The 17,500-nt window shown below is 46.8% G+C and overlaps 1 protein-coding gene across 1 annotated transcript in view; it reads left to right on the forward strand.

Annotated features, from left to right (window-relative positions):
• The window catches only part of LOC311229459 (UPF0606 protein KIAA1549L-like), a gene marked incomplete at both ends in the record, with an annotated part of 283,918 nt that overhangs the window by 89,678 nt on the left and 176,740 nt on the right, over positions 1 to 17,500 (forward strand). The window contains 1 exon segment of the mRNA XM_084315540.1: positions 12,539 to 12,710. Coding sequence (XP_084171666.1) covers positions 12,539 to 12,710 — 172 coding nt within the window.

Genomic DNA, 17,500 nt, shown 5'->3' on the forward strand with positions numbered 1-17,500 from the left:
ATATAAGTATAATAAAAAGCAAACAACAAAGCTTTAAAGGAACACACCAACATTATGGGAAATGCACTCACTGTCTTCTCCAGCGTCAGACAAGAAGATAGATACCAATTTCCTCTCTGTGCTTTACGTAGAAAGCTGTCTGCCTGCAAGCTAGCCTATCATCATCATTAGGTGGCTTCTTCGTTCCGAAGGTTGCCTATCACTCTCCAACCCATTCTGTCCCCACTTCTTCTCTCCAACTCTGTGACTCCGCCTCTCACTCCGCTCCAATCACAGACGTCGTCTACCCAGCCTCTTCTTGGTCTTCCACTTCCTCTCTTTCCATCCACCTTCCCCATCACCACCTTCTTGAACATCTCCCCGCTGGATCCTCTCAGAACATGCCCGCACAACTCCATCTTTCTCTTTGTCAACCTCTCCAGCAGCTGTCCTCCTTGCATATCCGCTCTTCTCAGTACCTCCTCATTCTTGATCTTATCCTTCCATGTAGGGGTGGACGGTATAAACGGTATACGGTATAAACGGTATGAATTTGCTCTACGGTATGGATTTTGACTATACCGTGTAACCGGGTAGAGCAGCTCTAAAATAGCAATGACGTCATGTAACCACAGCGTGACTATTTCACTCGCATTTGCCCCTAAAAATAGATAGAATTAGTCATAGATAATAGATATGTGCGAACTGGAAAAAGTTATTTAGGAGGCTTTGCGCAGTGGGCGTGCCAGCCCCTACCGCACGCATGTAAACACGGGTCTAGTAGTCTAGTGGGACGGGACACGGGAGCTGTCGGGAGCATAGATATCTATAGAACATGGTCGGGAGGACGACGGCGTCTCCCTGAGCTAACGTTAGCTTAGCTACCGTTACAAAATGACCCAGTCAACTATTCACTTTTAGTTTAATACATGATGAGGCATTGTCTAACCGAACGGTATCTAGCCGGCCAGCTACCGATAGCTCCTGACATCAACAAACGCTCCATCAAGTCTAGTAGAGATGTGTATGATAGCTCCGTTAGCTGTTAGCTCACGTTAACGCAAGTTAGTTCACCGTTCAAAACAAAATGTCCCATTGAACTAAATAATTCACTGAGGCGTTGTATTAACGTTATATATCCGGCTAGCAGTAGCTACAGATAGGTCCTGATATCAATGTCTTATAACACTGATTCGATGCGTATTCGAGCTGAGGGCTTGCTAACGTTATACCAATACAATAGGGTCCAGGTGCAGCGCCGGAGAATCCTGGCCGTAGCTCTGCTCGAGGCTACTCGAGTATAGGTCCAGGTGCAGCTCCGGAGAATCCTGGCCGTAGCTGGAGGCTACTAGAGTACACACAGACAGTGGAGCTTGTTGCGTGGTGGCGATGTCTCGCAGATAATACAAGTACAAGTCTAATTATATGATATATATATTTTATAAAAAAAAATAAAAATTATATAAAAAAAAAAAAAAAATTATCAAAAACGATGATACCGTGATATATACCGTTACCGTCTATGCTTCAAATTATACCGTGATATAAATTTTAGACCATACCGTCCACCCCTACTTCCATGTTATCTTCAGCATCTTCCTCAGCGTCCACATTTCAAAAGAGTCTATCATCCTCTTTGCCTCTTCATTCAGCGTCCATGCTTCTGCTCCGTATGAAAAGACTGACATAGCCTAGCTCAGCACAAATGAATGGAAGCGGATACGGACCACTAGCCGGGCTTAAAAATCTACTGTATCTTCTTGCGGAGATAGAGCCCTCAGAGTAGGATCATTATTGGCCCCATGCCGGGCTTCTAACCATGACTGCACCTGTTGTGTGTGACTATCCAAAGTAACACTTAAAGGGGATTGGGCTTTTTTAAATGGTGCCTTTATAAACTTTTCTCCTGCCTGGCCAACCATGTTAGTTTTAGCTGTGGACTCAGGTCTTCCTTCTCTCTAGGAGAGTCACCCTGGGCCTCACAAGCTGTGGTCTCAGGTCTTCCTTCTCTAGGAGAGTGACCCTGGGCCTCACAAGCTGTGGTCTCAGGCCTTCCTTCTCTCTAGGACAGTGACCCTGGGCCTCACAAGCTGTGGTCTCAGGTCTTCCTTCTCTCTAGGAGAGTGACCCTGGACCTCACAGGCTGTGGACTCAGGTCTTCCTTCTCTCTAGGAGAGTGACCCTGGGCCTCACAAGCTGTGGTCTCAGGTCTTTCTTCTCTCTAGGAGAGTGACCCTGGGCCTCACAAGCTGTGGTGTCAGGTCTTCCTTCTCTCTAGGAGAGTGATCCTGGGCCTCACAAGCTGTGGACTCAGGTCTTCCTTCTCTAGGAGAGTGACCCTGGGCCTCACAAGCTGTGGTCTCAGGTCTTCCTTCTCTAGGAGAGTGACCCTGGGCCTCACAGGCTGTGGACTCAGGTCTTCCTTCTCTAGGAGAGTGACCCTGGGCCTCACAGGCTGTGGTCTCAGGTCTTCCTTCTCTAGGAGAGTGACCCTGGGCCTCACAAGCTGTGGTCTCAGGTCTTCCTTCTCTCTAGGAGAGTGACCCCGGGCCTCACAAGCTGTGGTCTCAGGTCTTCCTTCTCTAGGAGAGTGACCCTGGGCCTCACAAGCTGTGGACTCAGGTCTTCCTTCTCTCTAGGAGAGTGACCCTGGGCCTCACAAGCTGTGGTCTCAGGTCTTCCTTCTCTAGGAGAGTGACCCTGGGCCTCACAAGCTGTGGTCTCAGGTCTTCCTTCTCTCTAGGAGAGTGACCCTGGGCCTCACAAGCTGTGGTATCAGGTCCTCCTTCTCTCTAGGAGAGTGACCCTGGGCCTCACAAGCTGTGGTCTCAGGTCTTCCTTCTCTCTAGGAGAGTGACCCCGGGCCTCACAAGCTGTGGTCTCAGGTCTTCCTTCTCTCTAGGAGAGTGACCCTGGGCCTCACAAGCTGTGGTCTCAGGTCTTCCTTCTCTAGGAGAGTGACCCTGGGCCTCACAAGCTGTGGTCTCAGGTCTTCCTTCTCTCTAGGAGAGTGACCCTGGGCCTCACAAGCTGTGGTATCAGGTCCTCCTTCTCTCTAGGAGAGTGACCCTGGGCCTCACAAGCTGTGGACTCAGGTCTTCCTTCTCTCTAGGAGAGTGACCCTGGGCCTCACAAGCTGTGGACTCAGGTCTTCCTTCTCTCTAGGAGAGTGACCCTGGGCCTCACAGGCTGTGGACTCAGGTCTTCCTTCTCTAGGAGAGTGACCCTGGGCCTCACAAGCTGTGGACTCAGGTCTTCCTTCTCTCTAGGAGAGTGACCCTGGGCCTCACAAGCTGTGGTCTCAGGTCTTCCTTCTCTCTAGGAGAGTGACCCTGGGCCTCACAAGCTGTGGACTCAGGTCTTCCTTCTCTCTAGGAGAGTGACCCTGGGCCTCACAGGCTGTGGACTCAGGTCTTCCTTCTCTCTAGGAGAGTGACCCTGGGCCTCACAAGCTGTGGTCTCAGGTCTTCCTTCTCTAGGAGAGTGACCCTGGGCCTCACAGGCTGTGGACTCAGGTCTTCCTTCTCTAGGAGAGTGACCCTGGGCCTCACAGGCTGCGGTCTCAGGTCTTCCTTCTCTAGGAGAGTGACCCTGGGCCTCACAAGCTGTGGTCTCAGGTCTTCCTTCTCTCTAGGAGAGTGACCCCGGGCCTCACAAGCTGTGGTCTCAGGTCTTCCTTCTCTCTAGGAGAGTGACCCTGGGCCTCACAAGCTGTGGACTCAGGTCTTCCTTCTCTCTAGGACAGTGACCCTGGGCCTCACAGGCTGTGGACTCAGGTCTTCCTTCTCTAGGAGAGTGACCCTGGGCCTCACAAGCTGTGGACTCAGGTCTTCCTTCTCTAGGAGAGTGACCCTGGGCCTCACAAGCTGTGGTCTCAGGCCTTCCTTCTCTCTAGGAGAGTGACCCTGGGCCTCACAAGCTGTGGTCTCAGGTCTTCCTTCTCTCTAGGAGAGTGACCCTGGGCCTCACAGGCTGTGGTCTCAGGTCTTCCTTCTCTCTAGGAGAGTGACCCTGGGCCTCACAAGCTGTGGACTCAGGTCTTCCTTCTCTCTAGGAGAGTGACCCTGGGCCTCACAAGCTGTGGTCTCAGGTCTTCCTTCTCTCTAGGAGAGTGACCCTGGGCCTCACAAGCTGTGGACTCAGGTCTTCCTTCTCTCTAGGAGAGTGACCCTGGGCCTCACACGCTGTGGTCTCAGGTCTTCCTTCTCTCTAGGAGAGTGACCCTGGGCCTCACAAGCTGTGGTCTCAGGTCTTCCTTCTCTCTAGGAGAGTGACCCTGGGCCTCACAAGCTGTGGTCTCAGGTCTTCCTTCTCTAGGAGAGTGACCCTGGGCCTCACAAGCTGTGGTCTCAGGTCTTCCTTCTCTAGGAGAGTGACCCTGGGCCTCACAAGCTGTGGTCTCAGGCCTTCCTTCTCTCTAGGACAGTGACCCTGGGCCTCACAAGCTGTGGTCTCAGGTCTTCCTTCTCTCTAGGAGAGTGACCCTGGACCTCACAAGCTGTGGTCTCAGGCCTTCCTTCTCTCTAGGAGAGTGACCCTGGGTCTCACAAGCTGTGGTCTCAGGCCTTCCTTCTCTCTAGGAGAGTGACCCTGGGCCTCACAAGCTGTGGACTCAGGTCTTCCTTCTCTCTAGGAGAGTGACCCTGGGCCTCACAGGCTGTGGACTCAGGTCTTCCTTCTCTCTAGGAGAGTGACCCTGGGCCTCACAAGCTGTGGTCTCAGGTCTTCCTTCTCTCTAGGAGAGTGACCCTGGGCCTCACAAGCTGTGGTGTCAGGTCTTCCTTCTCTCTAGGAGAGTGACCCTGGGCCTCACAAGCTGTGGACTCAGGTCTTCCTTCTCTAGGAGAGTGACCCTGGGCCTCACAAGCTGTGGACTCAGGTCTTCCTTCTCTAGGAGAGTGACCCTGGGCCTCACAGGCTGTGGACTCAGGTCTTCCTTCTCTAGGAGAGTGACCCTGGGCCTCACAGGCTGTGGTCTCAGGTCTTCCTTCTCTAGGAGAGTGACCCTGGGCCTCACAAGCTGTGGTCTCAGGTCTTCCTTCTCTCTAGGAGAGTGACCCCGGGCCTCACAAGCTGTGGTCTCAGGTCTTCCTTCTCTAGGAGAGTGACCCTGGGCCTCACAAGCTGTGGACTCAGGTCTTCCTTCTCTCTAGGAGAGTGACCCTGGGCCTCACAAGCTGTGGTCTCAGGTCTTCCTTCTCTAGGAGAGTGACCCTGGGCCTCACAAGCTGTGGTCTCAGGTCTTCCTTCTCTCTAGGAGAGTGACCCTGGGCCTCACAAGCTGTGGTATCAGGTCCTCCTTCTCTCTAGGAGAGTGACCCTGGGCCTCACAAGCTGTGGTCTCAGGTCTTCCTTCTCTCTAGGAGAGTGACCCCGGGCCTCACAAGCTGTGGTCTCAGGTCTTCCTTCTCTCTAGGAGAGTGACCCTGGGCCTCACAAGCTGTGGTCTCAGGTCTTCCTTCTCTCTAGGAGAGTGACCCTGGGCCTCACAAGCTGTGGACTCAGGTCTTCCTTCTCTCTAGGAGAGTGACCCTGGGCCTCACAGGCTGTGGACTCAGGTCTTCCTTCTCTCTAGGAGAGTGACCCTGGGCCTCACAAGCTGTGGACTCAGGTCTTCCTTCTCTCTAGGAGAGTGACCCTGGGCCTCACAAGCTGTGGTCTCAGGTCTTCCTTCTCTCTAGGAGAGTGACCCTGGGCCTCACAAGCTGTGGTCTCAGGTCTTCCTTCTCTCTAGGAGAGTGACCCTGGGCCTCACAAGCTGTGGTCTCAGGTCTTCCTTCTCTCTAGGAGAGTGACCCTGGGCCTCACAAGCTGTGGACTCAGGTCTTCCTTCTCTCTAGGAGAGTGACCCTGGGCCTCACAAGCTGTGGTCTCAGGTCTTCCTTCTCTCTAGGACAGTGACCCTGGGCCTCACAAGCTGTGGTCTCAGGTCTTCCTTCTCTCTAGGAGAGTGACCCTGGGCCTCACAAGCTGTGGTCTCAGGTCTTCCTTCTCTCTAGGAGAGTGACCCTGGGCCTCACAAGCTGTGGTCTCAGGTCTTCCTTCTCTCTAGGAGAGTGACCCTGGGCCTCACAAGCTGTGGACTCAGGTCTTCCTTCTCTCTAGGAGAGTGACCCTGGGCCTCACAGGCTGTGGACTCAGGTCTTCCTTCTCTCTAGGACAGTGACCCTGGGCCTCACAAGCTGTGGTCTCAGGTCTTCCTTCTCTCTAGGAGAGTGACCCTGGGCCTCACAAGCTGTGGTCTCAGGTCTTCCTTCTCTCTAGGAGAGTGACCCTGGGCCTCACAAGCTGTGGTCTCAGGTCTTCCTTCTCTCTAGGACAGTGACCCTGGGCCTCACAGGCTGTGGTCTCAGGTCTTCCTTCTCTCTAGGAGAGTGACCCTGGGCCTCACAAGCTGTGATCTCAGGTCTTCCTTCCCCGAGAGATGTGTCTTTGTGATTCTTTCGTACACTGGGGTTAGTAGACGCTCAGTTCCTCGGTGACAGTCCTGAAGTAAACACCCACGTACATAACGTACGGCGGTTGGAGCTTCTGTTTCCCAGACCCCAGGCACTCAAACACTGTTCTCCTTTATATGGAACACGGTGTCTCCTCTGTTTTGAGCTACCAGAAGCCAGAGACATCTCCAATACCTCCAAGACATTTCGCAGTGTGTGCGTGTGTGTGTGCGTGTGTGTGTGTGTGTGTGTGTGTGTGTGTGCGTGTGTGTGTGTGTGTGTGTGTGTGGTTGGGGACGTGTGTTTTAATCAAGAGAGAAAGTGTGTGCGTGTGTCGAAAAGGTGTAATTGTGTACGTGCGTGTGCACGTTTGTTTTGCATGTGCGTGTGGGAGTATGTGAGTGTCTCTCTCTCTCTCTCTCTCTGTGTCTCTCTCTCTCTCCCTCTGTCTCTCCCTCTCTCTCTCTCTCTCTCTCTCTCTCTCTCTCTCTCTCTCTCTCTCTCTCTCTCTCTCTCTCTCTCTCTCTCTCTCTCTCTCTCTCAAATTCAAATTCAAATGGGCTTTATTCACACGGGAAACATACGTTTACATTGCCAAAGCCAAACAAAACAAAACAATCAAACAGAGAAAACAAAAGAAATCAGTACATTACAGACGGAATTTCTTGTACAGTCTTTATGGTGGTTGCATTCCGCTGGATGTCCTTTTCTTGTCACAGCAGCTCACACATCTTGCTGCTGTGTTTGCACATTCTTGTATTTCTCCCAGTAGGTATGGGAGTTTTGAGTTATTGTCCATGTTTTCAAAGTCTCTTTGGGTGTTTGCAATTTGTGGGAAGTATATGTCTCTGATGTCTTGGTATAGTGGGCAGGTTGTTAAGAAGTGGAGCTCGGTCTCCACCTCATCTTGTGTGCAGTGGGTGCACAGTCTGTCTTCGCTTGGGAGCCAGGTCTGCCTATGGCGGCCTTTCTCAATGGCTAGGCTGTGCTCGCTGAGTCTGTACCTAGTCAAGGATCTTCTTAGTTTTGGGTCAGTCACAGTGCTCAGGTATTCTGCCACTGTGTACTCTCTGTTTAGGGCCCAATAGCATTTCAATTTGCTCTGGTTTTGGGTTGTTTCTTTCCAATGTGTCAGATAGTTTTCTTTTTGTTTTCTTATAATTTGATTTAGTCCAGTGTGGTTTCTGTCTGGTGGCTCTGCTTGTGTTTGTGAGCAGAGTCCCAGAACCAACTGGCTGATTGGGCATCTATCAAGGGTCTCTCTGTGGGTGAGGGCTATGTTGTGGAGTGTGTCTGGGTCGCTTTCTTTTAGGTGATTGTGGAATTTGAATGCTCTTTTTTGAATTTTGATGATTAGTGGGTATCTTCCTAGTTCTGCTCTGCATGCATTATTTGGCGTATTCCGTTGGGTGCGGAGAATGGATTTGCAAAATTCTGCATGCAGAGTCTCAGTTGGGTATTTGTCCCATTTGGTGAAGTCTTGGTTTGCAAGCCCCAGACTTCACAACCATATAGGGAAATCGGTTCTATGACGGAGTCTAATATTTTGAGCCAGATTTTGATTGGAATGTCTAACTTGATGTTCCTTTTTATGGCATAGAAAGCCCTTCTTGCTTTGTCTCTCAGGTCGTTCACAGCTTGATTGAAGTTTCCTGTAGCACTGATGTTTAGGCCGAGATATGTGTAGTTTTTTGTGTGTTCTAGGGAAATTGTGTCTAGGAGGAATTTGTGTTTTTGTTGTTGTAGGCTGGGCCTTTTTTGGAATGTCATAATTTTAGTTTTGTTTAGGTTTACTGTCAGTGCCCATGTCTGGGAGAATTTGTGCAGAAGGTCAAGGTGCTGTTGTAGCCCTTCTTTTGTTGGGGACAGCAGCACAAGGTCATCTGCAAACAGTAGGCATTTGACTTCTGTGTTTGCTAGGGGGATGCCAGGTGCTGCAGTTTGTTCCAATGTTTTTGCCAGTTCATTTATGTATATGTTGAAGAGGGTTGGACTCAAACTGCACCCCTGTCTAACCCCATGGCGTTGAGGGAAGAAGTCTGTGTGTTTTCCCTCAATCCTCACAGCACATGTGTTGTTGGTGTACATTGACTTTATGAGGTCGTAGGTTTTCCCTCCAATGCCACTATCTAACAGTTTGTACAGCAGACCCTCGTGCCAAATTGAGTCAAATGCTTTTTGGAAGTCAACGAAACAGGAGTATTCTTTGCTTTTATTTTTATTTATTTGGTTGTCGATTAGGGTGCTGAGGGTAAGAATGTGGTCTGTTGTACGGTGATTTGGTAGGAAGCCAATCTGTGATTTGCTCAAGGTATTGTTGTTTGTGAGGAAATGTATGAGTCTGTGGATTTTTCCAAGGTTGCTGTTGACACAGATCCCACGGTAATTGTTTGGGTCGTATTTGTCTCCCTTTTTGTGGAGCGGTGTTATAAGTCCTTGGTTCCAGATATTGGGGAAGATCCCAGAGCTAAGGACAATGTTAAGGAGTTTTAGTATAGCCAATTGGAATTTTTGGAGTCTGTGAATATGATCATTTCATTTAGGATACCATCCACTCCGCAGGCCTTCTTGGTTTTAAGTGATTTTCTTTTGTCCTGTAGTTCTTGTAGGTGATTGGGGAGTCTAGCGGGTTCTGGTAGTCTTTTATGGTTGACTCCAGGCTTTGTAGTTTATCTTGTATGTGTTTTTGCTGTTCATTTTTTTGTATTGGGCTAAAGAGATTGGAGAAGTGGTTTACCCATACATCTCCATTTTGGATGGGTAGCTCCTCGTGGTGTACTTTGTTTAGTTTGTTCCAGTTTTCCCAGAAGTAATTTGTTTTTATGGATTCCTCTATATCTTTTAGCTGGTTTCTAACATGTTGGTCCCTTTTTTTCCTGACTGTGTTTTTGTAATGTTTCAGTGTTTCACTGTATTGGAGACGTGTGTTCTGGTTGTCTGGGTCTCTGTGTTTTTGGTTTGATAGGTTCCTTAATTTCTTCCTGAGATTTTTACAATCATTATCATACCATTTGTCATGCATATTTTTTATTTTTCCTCGCTTTCCTATTTGAGGCCTTTAGGTTGGATAAGGAAGCTGTAAGGTCAAATAATTATGTTATTGAGGTTTTCTACCGCCCCGTTTACACTTTTGCTGTTGTGTTGGAAGTTTTTTTCTAGGAATGGCTCTAATTTGGATTGGACTTTTTGTAGCTTGATAGCGGATTGGAATGCTTCCATACTACTTTCCTTCCATTTGTAGTGTTTGTCTCCCTGTGTGCTGAGAGTGTCAGGTTCTCGTCCTGTCCTGGCATTGAGGTCCCCACAGACTATAATGTGACCGCAAGGCTGGAACTGGTTGATTTCGTCTTGTAGGATTAGGAACATGTCTTCCTTGTAGTATGGGGATTCAATTGGGGGGATGTAGGTGGCACACAGGTAGATATCTTTCTCGGTTGATGTAAGTTCCTTATTTATTTTTAACCAGATGAAAAAAGCTCCAGTTTTAGCTTTATGGAGTGGGTTAGTTCTGATTTGTACCATATTAGCATGCCTCCAGAGTCTCTCCCCTGTTTGACCCCTGTTAGCTTGGTGGATGGTACCAACAGCTCTCTGTAGTTTGCAGGGCAGCCAGTAGGACTATTTCCTCTGTGCCATGTCTCTTGTAGGACCATGATGTATGTCTGTGTTTGACATTTCTGTGGTAAAGTCTGGGTTTCTGCTCTTTGTTCCAAGGGCAGTTGACCTTGTATATTCCAGCTTGAAATGGTAAAAGATTTGTATTCCATTATTACAGTGTTATATTCCAGTGGTTTTGTCCTGGACCACAAATGAGAAAATCTTGCTGATCATCTGATGCACGGTCTGATGCATGATCATCTGATGCATGCTCTCTCTCTCTCTCTCTCTCTCTCTCTCTCTCTCTCTCTCTCTCTCTCTCTCTCTCTCTCTCTCTCTCTCTCTCTCTCTCTCTCTCTCTCTCTCTCTCTCTCTTATTGGGTGAATTAAGAAGCCGATCTACTCCTCCTGGTTTTATGTATCACCACAGGCTAGAGGTTTTATGGCAAGTCACACATGACCAGTTTTATGTTCAGAGATAGAGAGATAGAAAGAGAGAGAGAGAGAGAGAGGGAGGGAGTGAATAAATGTGAGTCAGAGACCGTCCAGCTGTTAAATGCAGTATACATATACAGCCTCCCCTTTCGTGACAACATGAAATGACCAGACTTGATTAAACCGTTGTGATGTATTACTTATATTAAAAAAGAGTTTGATGTACTGTATGTTGTGAGGAAATTGATATTTCAAGTGCTGCCAAGTCATCCTGAGGCACTTCGCTGAGTGCAGTTATGTTGCAGTGGTTTGCTCTTACTAGTGATCCATCTTCTGTACAGAGGTCAAAAGAAGAAGAGAGAAATGTCCCAATTGCCCTTTCTATACTGTATGAGTATGGGTTATAAATTTTTACAGATTAAAATACAACAACACAATCAATTACATATTTCAGGTAACTTCCCATCGTATTGTACCATAGTAGTCCAGCTAATGGTGGCACATTTTTTATACTTGTTCTTGTGGCAGGTACTGTACTGTACACACCTGAGGACACCGTGATAGCAGTGACTGAACCAGCAACCCGTTGAATACAGATAGGACTTCTTTCCCACCGGCAGGGCTCCGTGCCAGTTCCCACACATGATTTTGAACCGGCCGCCGCCTTCAGACTGAAAATAAATTGGTTCGGAACCTGAAAAGTTCGTTCTCAGCTGGAACCAAAACATTTACGTTTTTTCCAATGCGAACCGTAACATCATCAGTGGGCGTGTCCTATTCTAGGCTGTGAAGACGAGAGGAAGAAGGAAGGAGACGAAGTCAGTGACTGACAACAATGTCAACAATGTCCAAGTCAATGGAAAATTATTATTTGCATGGTCTGCCGAGGAAACAAAATGGTAGCACTAGAAAAAGCAAGCTGTATGCCAAACCTGTGAAAGAGATGGCCATGGCTGGGTTCACTAAAACGTCAGAGCAAATAATTAATAAACTCAAAAAAGATAATCAATGCGATCCGTCATTTTGCCAGTGTTGTGTTTACTTCCATCTGCCTTCAGCAACGCTGATGACAGAGGGCTGTGGAACTTTGGTTACACTTAAACTGGTGTGAACACGGACTGGTTTGCCAAAAAGCACCAAGGTTCTGAGACTCCAGAACGGAACCAGAGCTAGAACCAGAACCGTGTCTTCCTGAAAGCGGTAATAGTGACTGCCCTGACTAACTTGCTAGGTGGCCACAATAATATTGCCTGCTCTTCAGCTGTGATAAAGAATACAACATCAATAGGGTTACACTCAAAGAGTACATACGGTTCTCCAGATGGCATCAGCGTTAGCCTCCCAGGGAAAGGTGGTTGTGATTATTACCTGAGGACCTACATGAATGTTATTCTGTCTGGAACGGCTGCACCTCTCTTGGACAGCGTTAATATTACCAGAGGCCGTGCAGCGGTAGTAATTATTACCTGAGCACCTACATGACTTTTATGCCATCTTGAAAGGGCTCATTGCAGTTGTTTGCTCTGCTAACCCAGTAAAATGTCCAGACAAAATTGCCTTGTTTTTCCCCCCTCTCCATAAAACTACAGGTTCCTTTGCATGTATTTTATACAAATGTTTTGCAATACATTTCGGACATTTGCTTGTTAAAATGGATAATTGCAGATGCACTCCGTTAGGTAGCTCACATCATTCAAATTTGAGTCCTGTTTAGACGACGATGCTATGCCAATTTAAACTGTAGCTTTGACAATCAACTTTATCTATTTGAATGAAAAAAGGTGCAGGTGAACGTAATGTTACGTGCATCTGATGACAGTCACATAACAGTCTCCAGAAACCACCATACAGTATGACCATGAGTATTAGTGTTTGCTAATACGAGAGGAAATAAAAGCCCAAGCTGTTCCCCTAGCAATACGATTCCATTGAAAAAGCTCTATACAACATTTGATTTCCCATCATCCTCCCCCACCAACAGCAATTAGTTCCCTGTTGCTAAGCAATCCAAGTTCCAAGTTCCTACCATACAGTATTATTGTGGTTACTACTAGTGGCTCACGGCACATCTCTCGTCCGTCTCACTCCAGATGGTGAGCATGCGTCGGCTGCCTGGACCCAGGAGCCCAGCAGAGATGACCTACTATGTTCAGCTGAGCGGAGCGCCCATCACTGGAACCACCGCTGCCAAGACCCTCAGCACACTGGACTCCCAGACCATGGCCCTCACCCTGGGATACTTTGTACAAGTTCAAGCTGAACGTACGTTGGTTTGTGGTTTATAAAACATAATAATAGTTTAATTCCTAAACGCAATACAGCCATACAATACAGCCTTTACTAGTATGCATGGTTATTTATGTCACTCAACATGATAGGACTTATTTCAGTCGATGTAATAAGGATTTCGAGACAGCTATTTATTCACTGTTGTTTATGAACACACATTTCAATAGATGTCTAAGATATGAATAGTTTGATAGACCTTGGTCTCATTCGCCATGGCTCTGACTTTAAGTTACTTTATTATAGTAGATCTACAAGCCATGGCCCTGCCTTTAGGTTACTGCCATATGCACGATGTTGGTTTGTTGTTTACGGACATAATACATTCAAAGGGTTTTGTTGCAAAATGCTGTATACAATTAGGAAAACAAATTGTTATAAATTGCACCTAATATTCAGTGTTTCAAACAATAAAGACCATCATGTCTCTGAAATAGCACAATTTTGCAAGCAGCGGATGCTTAAGATTAAAACTTGAAGAATATTGATTATTGGGCGGCTGGGTGGCGCAGCGGACATTGCACTCATCACCAACGCAAGAGACACCGGGTTCGAATCCGGCTGTCGGCGTTGCCTCCGGCTTTGGCCGGCCGTCATACTAACTCAATTGGCAGAGTTAGCGGGTGGAAGTCGATGGGTGGTAATCTGGACGTTGTGGACAGCGACTCCTACAGGTCGGTTGGGGGACGCCTGCACAGCAGAGACAGGAAATGGCGGGGGTAGTGTGAGCCTCCCACACGTTACACCTCGCCAAAATGAGAGTCCGCGCTGGCAGGTGAAAAGATGTGACAGGCTGCCTCCACATGTATTGGAGGGGACACGTGATGCAAGGCTTCTATCCTCCCTACAACCGGCCAGTGGGGGGCATATGTGCGCAACGTTCAAGCGGAGGGGAGAATTGGCACGGCTAAATTGGGATGGGAGAAAACATTTAAAAAATAGGAGAAAAAGTGGATACAAAAAAAAATGAATATTGATTATTGAGTTTTACTTTCATTATTTAATAATAATGTAATAATTTCCATTTTCAGACATAATTATCTTCTATGTTTTTTTTGTAGACACTCCGCAGCCATTTTAGAGTCATCACAAGGCTTAAAAAAACGTTTTCATACATAGGTTGTTATCTTGCCAACTCAGGCGTATACAGCAATGGCTTACTGTAGCATTTTCTGGCATTTAGGTTTTCCATAAATCTCCATGAATTTCCATAATGCTTGATGCATTCAACTGAAGGCATTGTGATCCGAATGCAAATGCACGTTTGGGAATTCATTCATAAACAAGGACTAGTAGTAGATGTCTACAGTCATTAGTGATCTTAACCCGACACTGAGCTACAGAATCAAAGCAGACATGTACATTTTTCTTTGAGGTTTTGTGCACAAAAGACAATCATTTGTAATGGAACATTTTAAATGAACGATGGGGATGTAGGCTTCGTCCTCCATCACATTTCCCCCCAAATCTATAAATGACTGAATAATACCCTCCCGTCATCCCCACTTCAAATTCACCCATAACTATATTGAATGCAGGCCTGACCAACGAAGAGTTTGTTCCGTTTCATTAATTCACCTTGACTTGCTCACTGGAACCAATTGAATTAGTCCATAATAATAAATTATAAAAACAGTCCCTCCGGCACGGTGAATGATGATAAGAAAGATCAGAGAGGAGACATTGTTTACAGAGTCTTTAAAGGGCCACTTCACAAAAAAAAAAACGATTCAGATTTATTTTGCACATCTCACACACAAAAACTGTTTTATACACATTCATGTAGTATATATATATATATTAGTGCTGTCAATAGATTAAAAAGATTTTTACTAATTAATCTCACAATTTTCTGTAATTAATCTAGATGAATCTAGATTAAAAATAGCATTTTTCTACTTAAGACCGAAGCTTGTAACAGATATTTACTTGAATAAAATCACAGAATTAATGTAAAATCAACACAAAGAAAGTATATTTAGATTCAAAGACTATTTTAATAGTATTTTAATAGTAATATAAATCATATTAACAACAAAAATGTGTTCCATTTTCTAAAAGGTGCATGAGTCGATGCAAAAAAGAACAAGCAAATATACTGCTGAAAGTTCAGAACGTTGAAGATTTTTCACTCCATAGATTAATCTAGATTAATTTATTTTAATGCTTTAATTCATTTAAATTAACCCATTCCCTGCCACCACTTTGATCATCTTATACCATTCTCTGCCAGTACTGTAAGTCTATGGAGATGTTCACCTTCTTTGCAGGGCTATAACTTTTTAAATTGTATTGCTAAATTGACCTATGGCCCATTCAACATCGATTATATATCGTTCAGGATGTAGGAACGTTTTACTTTTTCATTCACACATTCATACGAAAATACCGCCTAGAGTATAAATATGTTTTTATCGTTTTCGCCAGTATTTCCTAGAACGTGAGATATAGACATAAATGCATATATTAGATTATCAAATGCCGTTTGATACCGATCAACGTTATATAAAAAATTTCAACTGTACATGGTCCTAAACGTTATGACTGATCATCTGCGGGTGAACGGAGGGGGGGGGGGGGGGGGGTCGTTTATAATTCTGTGACCGACGTTAAATGATTTATGTAGTATGGGTGATATATAGATCAGAGCAGTTTGTATCGAAAATGATAATGAAAAACGCTGAAACTCACGGCAGCTTCCTCGTAGCGTTGGGCGATGAGAGTGGAGCAAACAGATCCCAGTCATGTGATGTGGATCGATGCAATCCAGTTCCGGTTTGTATAATACTAATATACGCCCAAATCATGTGGATTATTGAGTTGTGGCAAAGATCCATATCCACGGTGTGTGTGTTGAGTCCAGGGATGATAAACGAGTGGCCGGACGGAATAGGGAGATGCACCGGGATCACAAGAGATCCACTTCCGGTTGCAACTCGCCGATCAGCCACCAGGTGGCAGTATTGAAGCGTTGCAGAGTTGTGCTGAGTCCCGCAGCATATGACAAGGCTCCGTGAGTGAAATATGAATACCATGGCGAAAATATGAAATATTGATCAGAATCACATCGTACGCTGTTATTGGCAGAATTCGCATGAACTTGAAACCCGTCGTACGACGTTATTGGCGGGAAAAGGGTTAATCTCCAAAGTTAAAGCATTAATTTTGACAGCCCTAATATATATATATATATATATATATATATACATACATCCTATTTTATTCATCTGTAGTTGTTGATCAGATATAGTGAAGTGGTTCTGCTCATGCTCTGTGTTTGTTGGATTCCATCCATCCAATCTACCCAAATCAAAAGCCCTGGGTAGATAAATCCGTCCGTGAGGCTCTGAAAGTGCGCACATCAGCATACAACACCGGGCTGGTGACAGGCAACATGGAAGAACACAAGACGGCAAGATACAACGTCAGGAGAGCAGTAATAGAGGCAAAACGGCGTTACAGGGATAAAGTTGAACTTCAGTTTGAACAGGCTGACTCTAGAGGCATGTGGCAGGGCCTCAGAACAATGACAGATTACAAAGGCACCTCCCTCAAACTGAACAGTGACATCTCCTTAGCAAATGATCTCAATTCCTTCTATGCGAGGTTTGAGGCTGTGAATAACAACACCAGCCTACAAACCACGGCAATGGGGGGGGGGGTCTGCTGATGGAGACTCAGTGTTCAGGGTAACAGAGCATGAGGTGAGACGGATCTTTAAAAAAGTGAATATCAGGAAGGCAGCAGGACCGGACGGCATCCCCGGCCGCGTCCTAAAAGTCTGTGCCGACCAACTGGCCCCGGTATTCACTGACATCTTCAACCTGTCCTTGGAACAGGCTGTCATCCCCACCTGTCTGAAGAAGTCCACCATCATCCCTGTACCCAAAAAATCTACGCCCGTTTGCCTCAACGACTACCGCCCTGTAGCCCTCACCTCCATAGCCATGAAGTGCTTTGAGAAGCTAGTGAAGGGCTACATCTGTTCCTCCCTCCCCATCAACCTGGACCCCCTGCAATTTGCATATCGCCCCAACAGGTCCACGGAGGACGCCATAGCCCATGTGCTGCACACAGCAGCATCACACCTGGACAAGAGGCAGGGGAACTATGTGAGAATGCTGTTCATCGACTACAGCTCAGCATTCAATACCATAGTCCCCTCCAAACTCATAGCCAAGCTCAGGGACCTGGGCTTGAACTATGACCTCTGCCAGTGGGTCTTGGACTTCCTGACGGGCAGACCCCAGGTGGTAAGAGCAGGCAACTGCACCTCCTCATCCATCACGCTCAACATAGGGGCCCCCCAGGGCTGTGTTCTGAGCCCCCTCCTCTACTCCCTGTACACACATGACTGCGTAGCACAGCGGAACAACAACACAATCATCAAATTTGCTGATGACACAGTAGTGGTGGGCCTGATCTCTGCCAACGACGAGAGGGCCTACCTGGAAGAGGTAGAGAATCTGTCACAGTGGTGTCAGGAGAACTGCCTCTCCCTGAACGTCAGCAAAACAAAAGAGATGATTGTGGACTTCAGGAGGTCGGGGGTCAAGGACTACAGCCCCCATAGCATCGACGGGGCACCGGTTGAGAGAGTGAACAGTTTCAAGTACTTGACATGGACCACACACATTGACAGTGTTGTGAAGAAGGCACGACAACGCCTCTACTTCCTCAGGCGCCTAAGGAAGTTCCAAGTCAGTCAGAAGATCCTTAGGAACTTCTACTCATGTACAATAGAGAGCATCCTGACTGGCAACATC

Source organism: Notolepis coatsorum (assembly GCF_963971535.1).
Source record: "Notolepis coatsorum genome assembly, chromosome: 6".
Taxonomy (NCBI): domain Eukaryota; kingdom Metazoa; phylum Chordata; class Actinopteri; order Aulopiformes; family Paralepididae; genus Notolepis; species Notolepis coatsorum.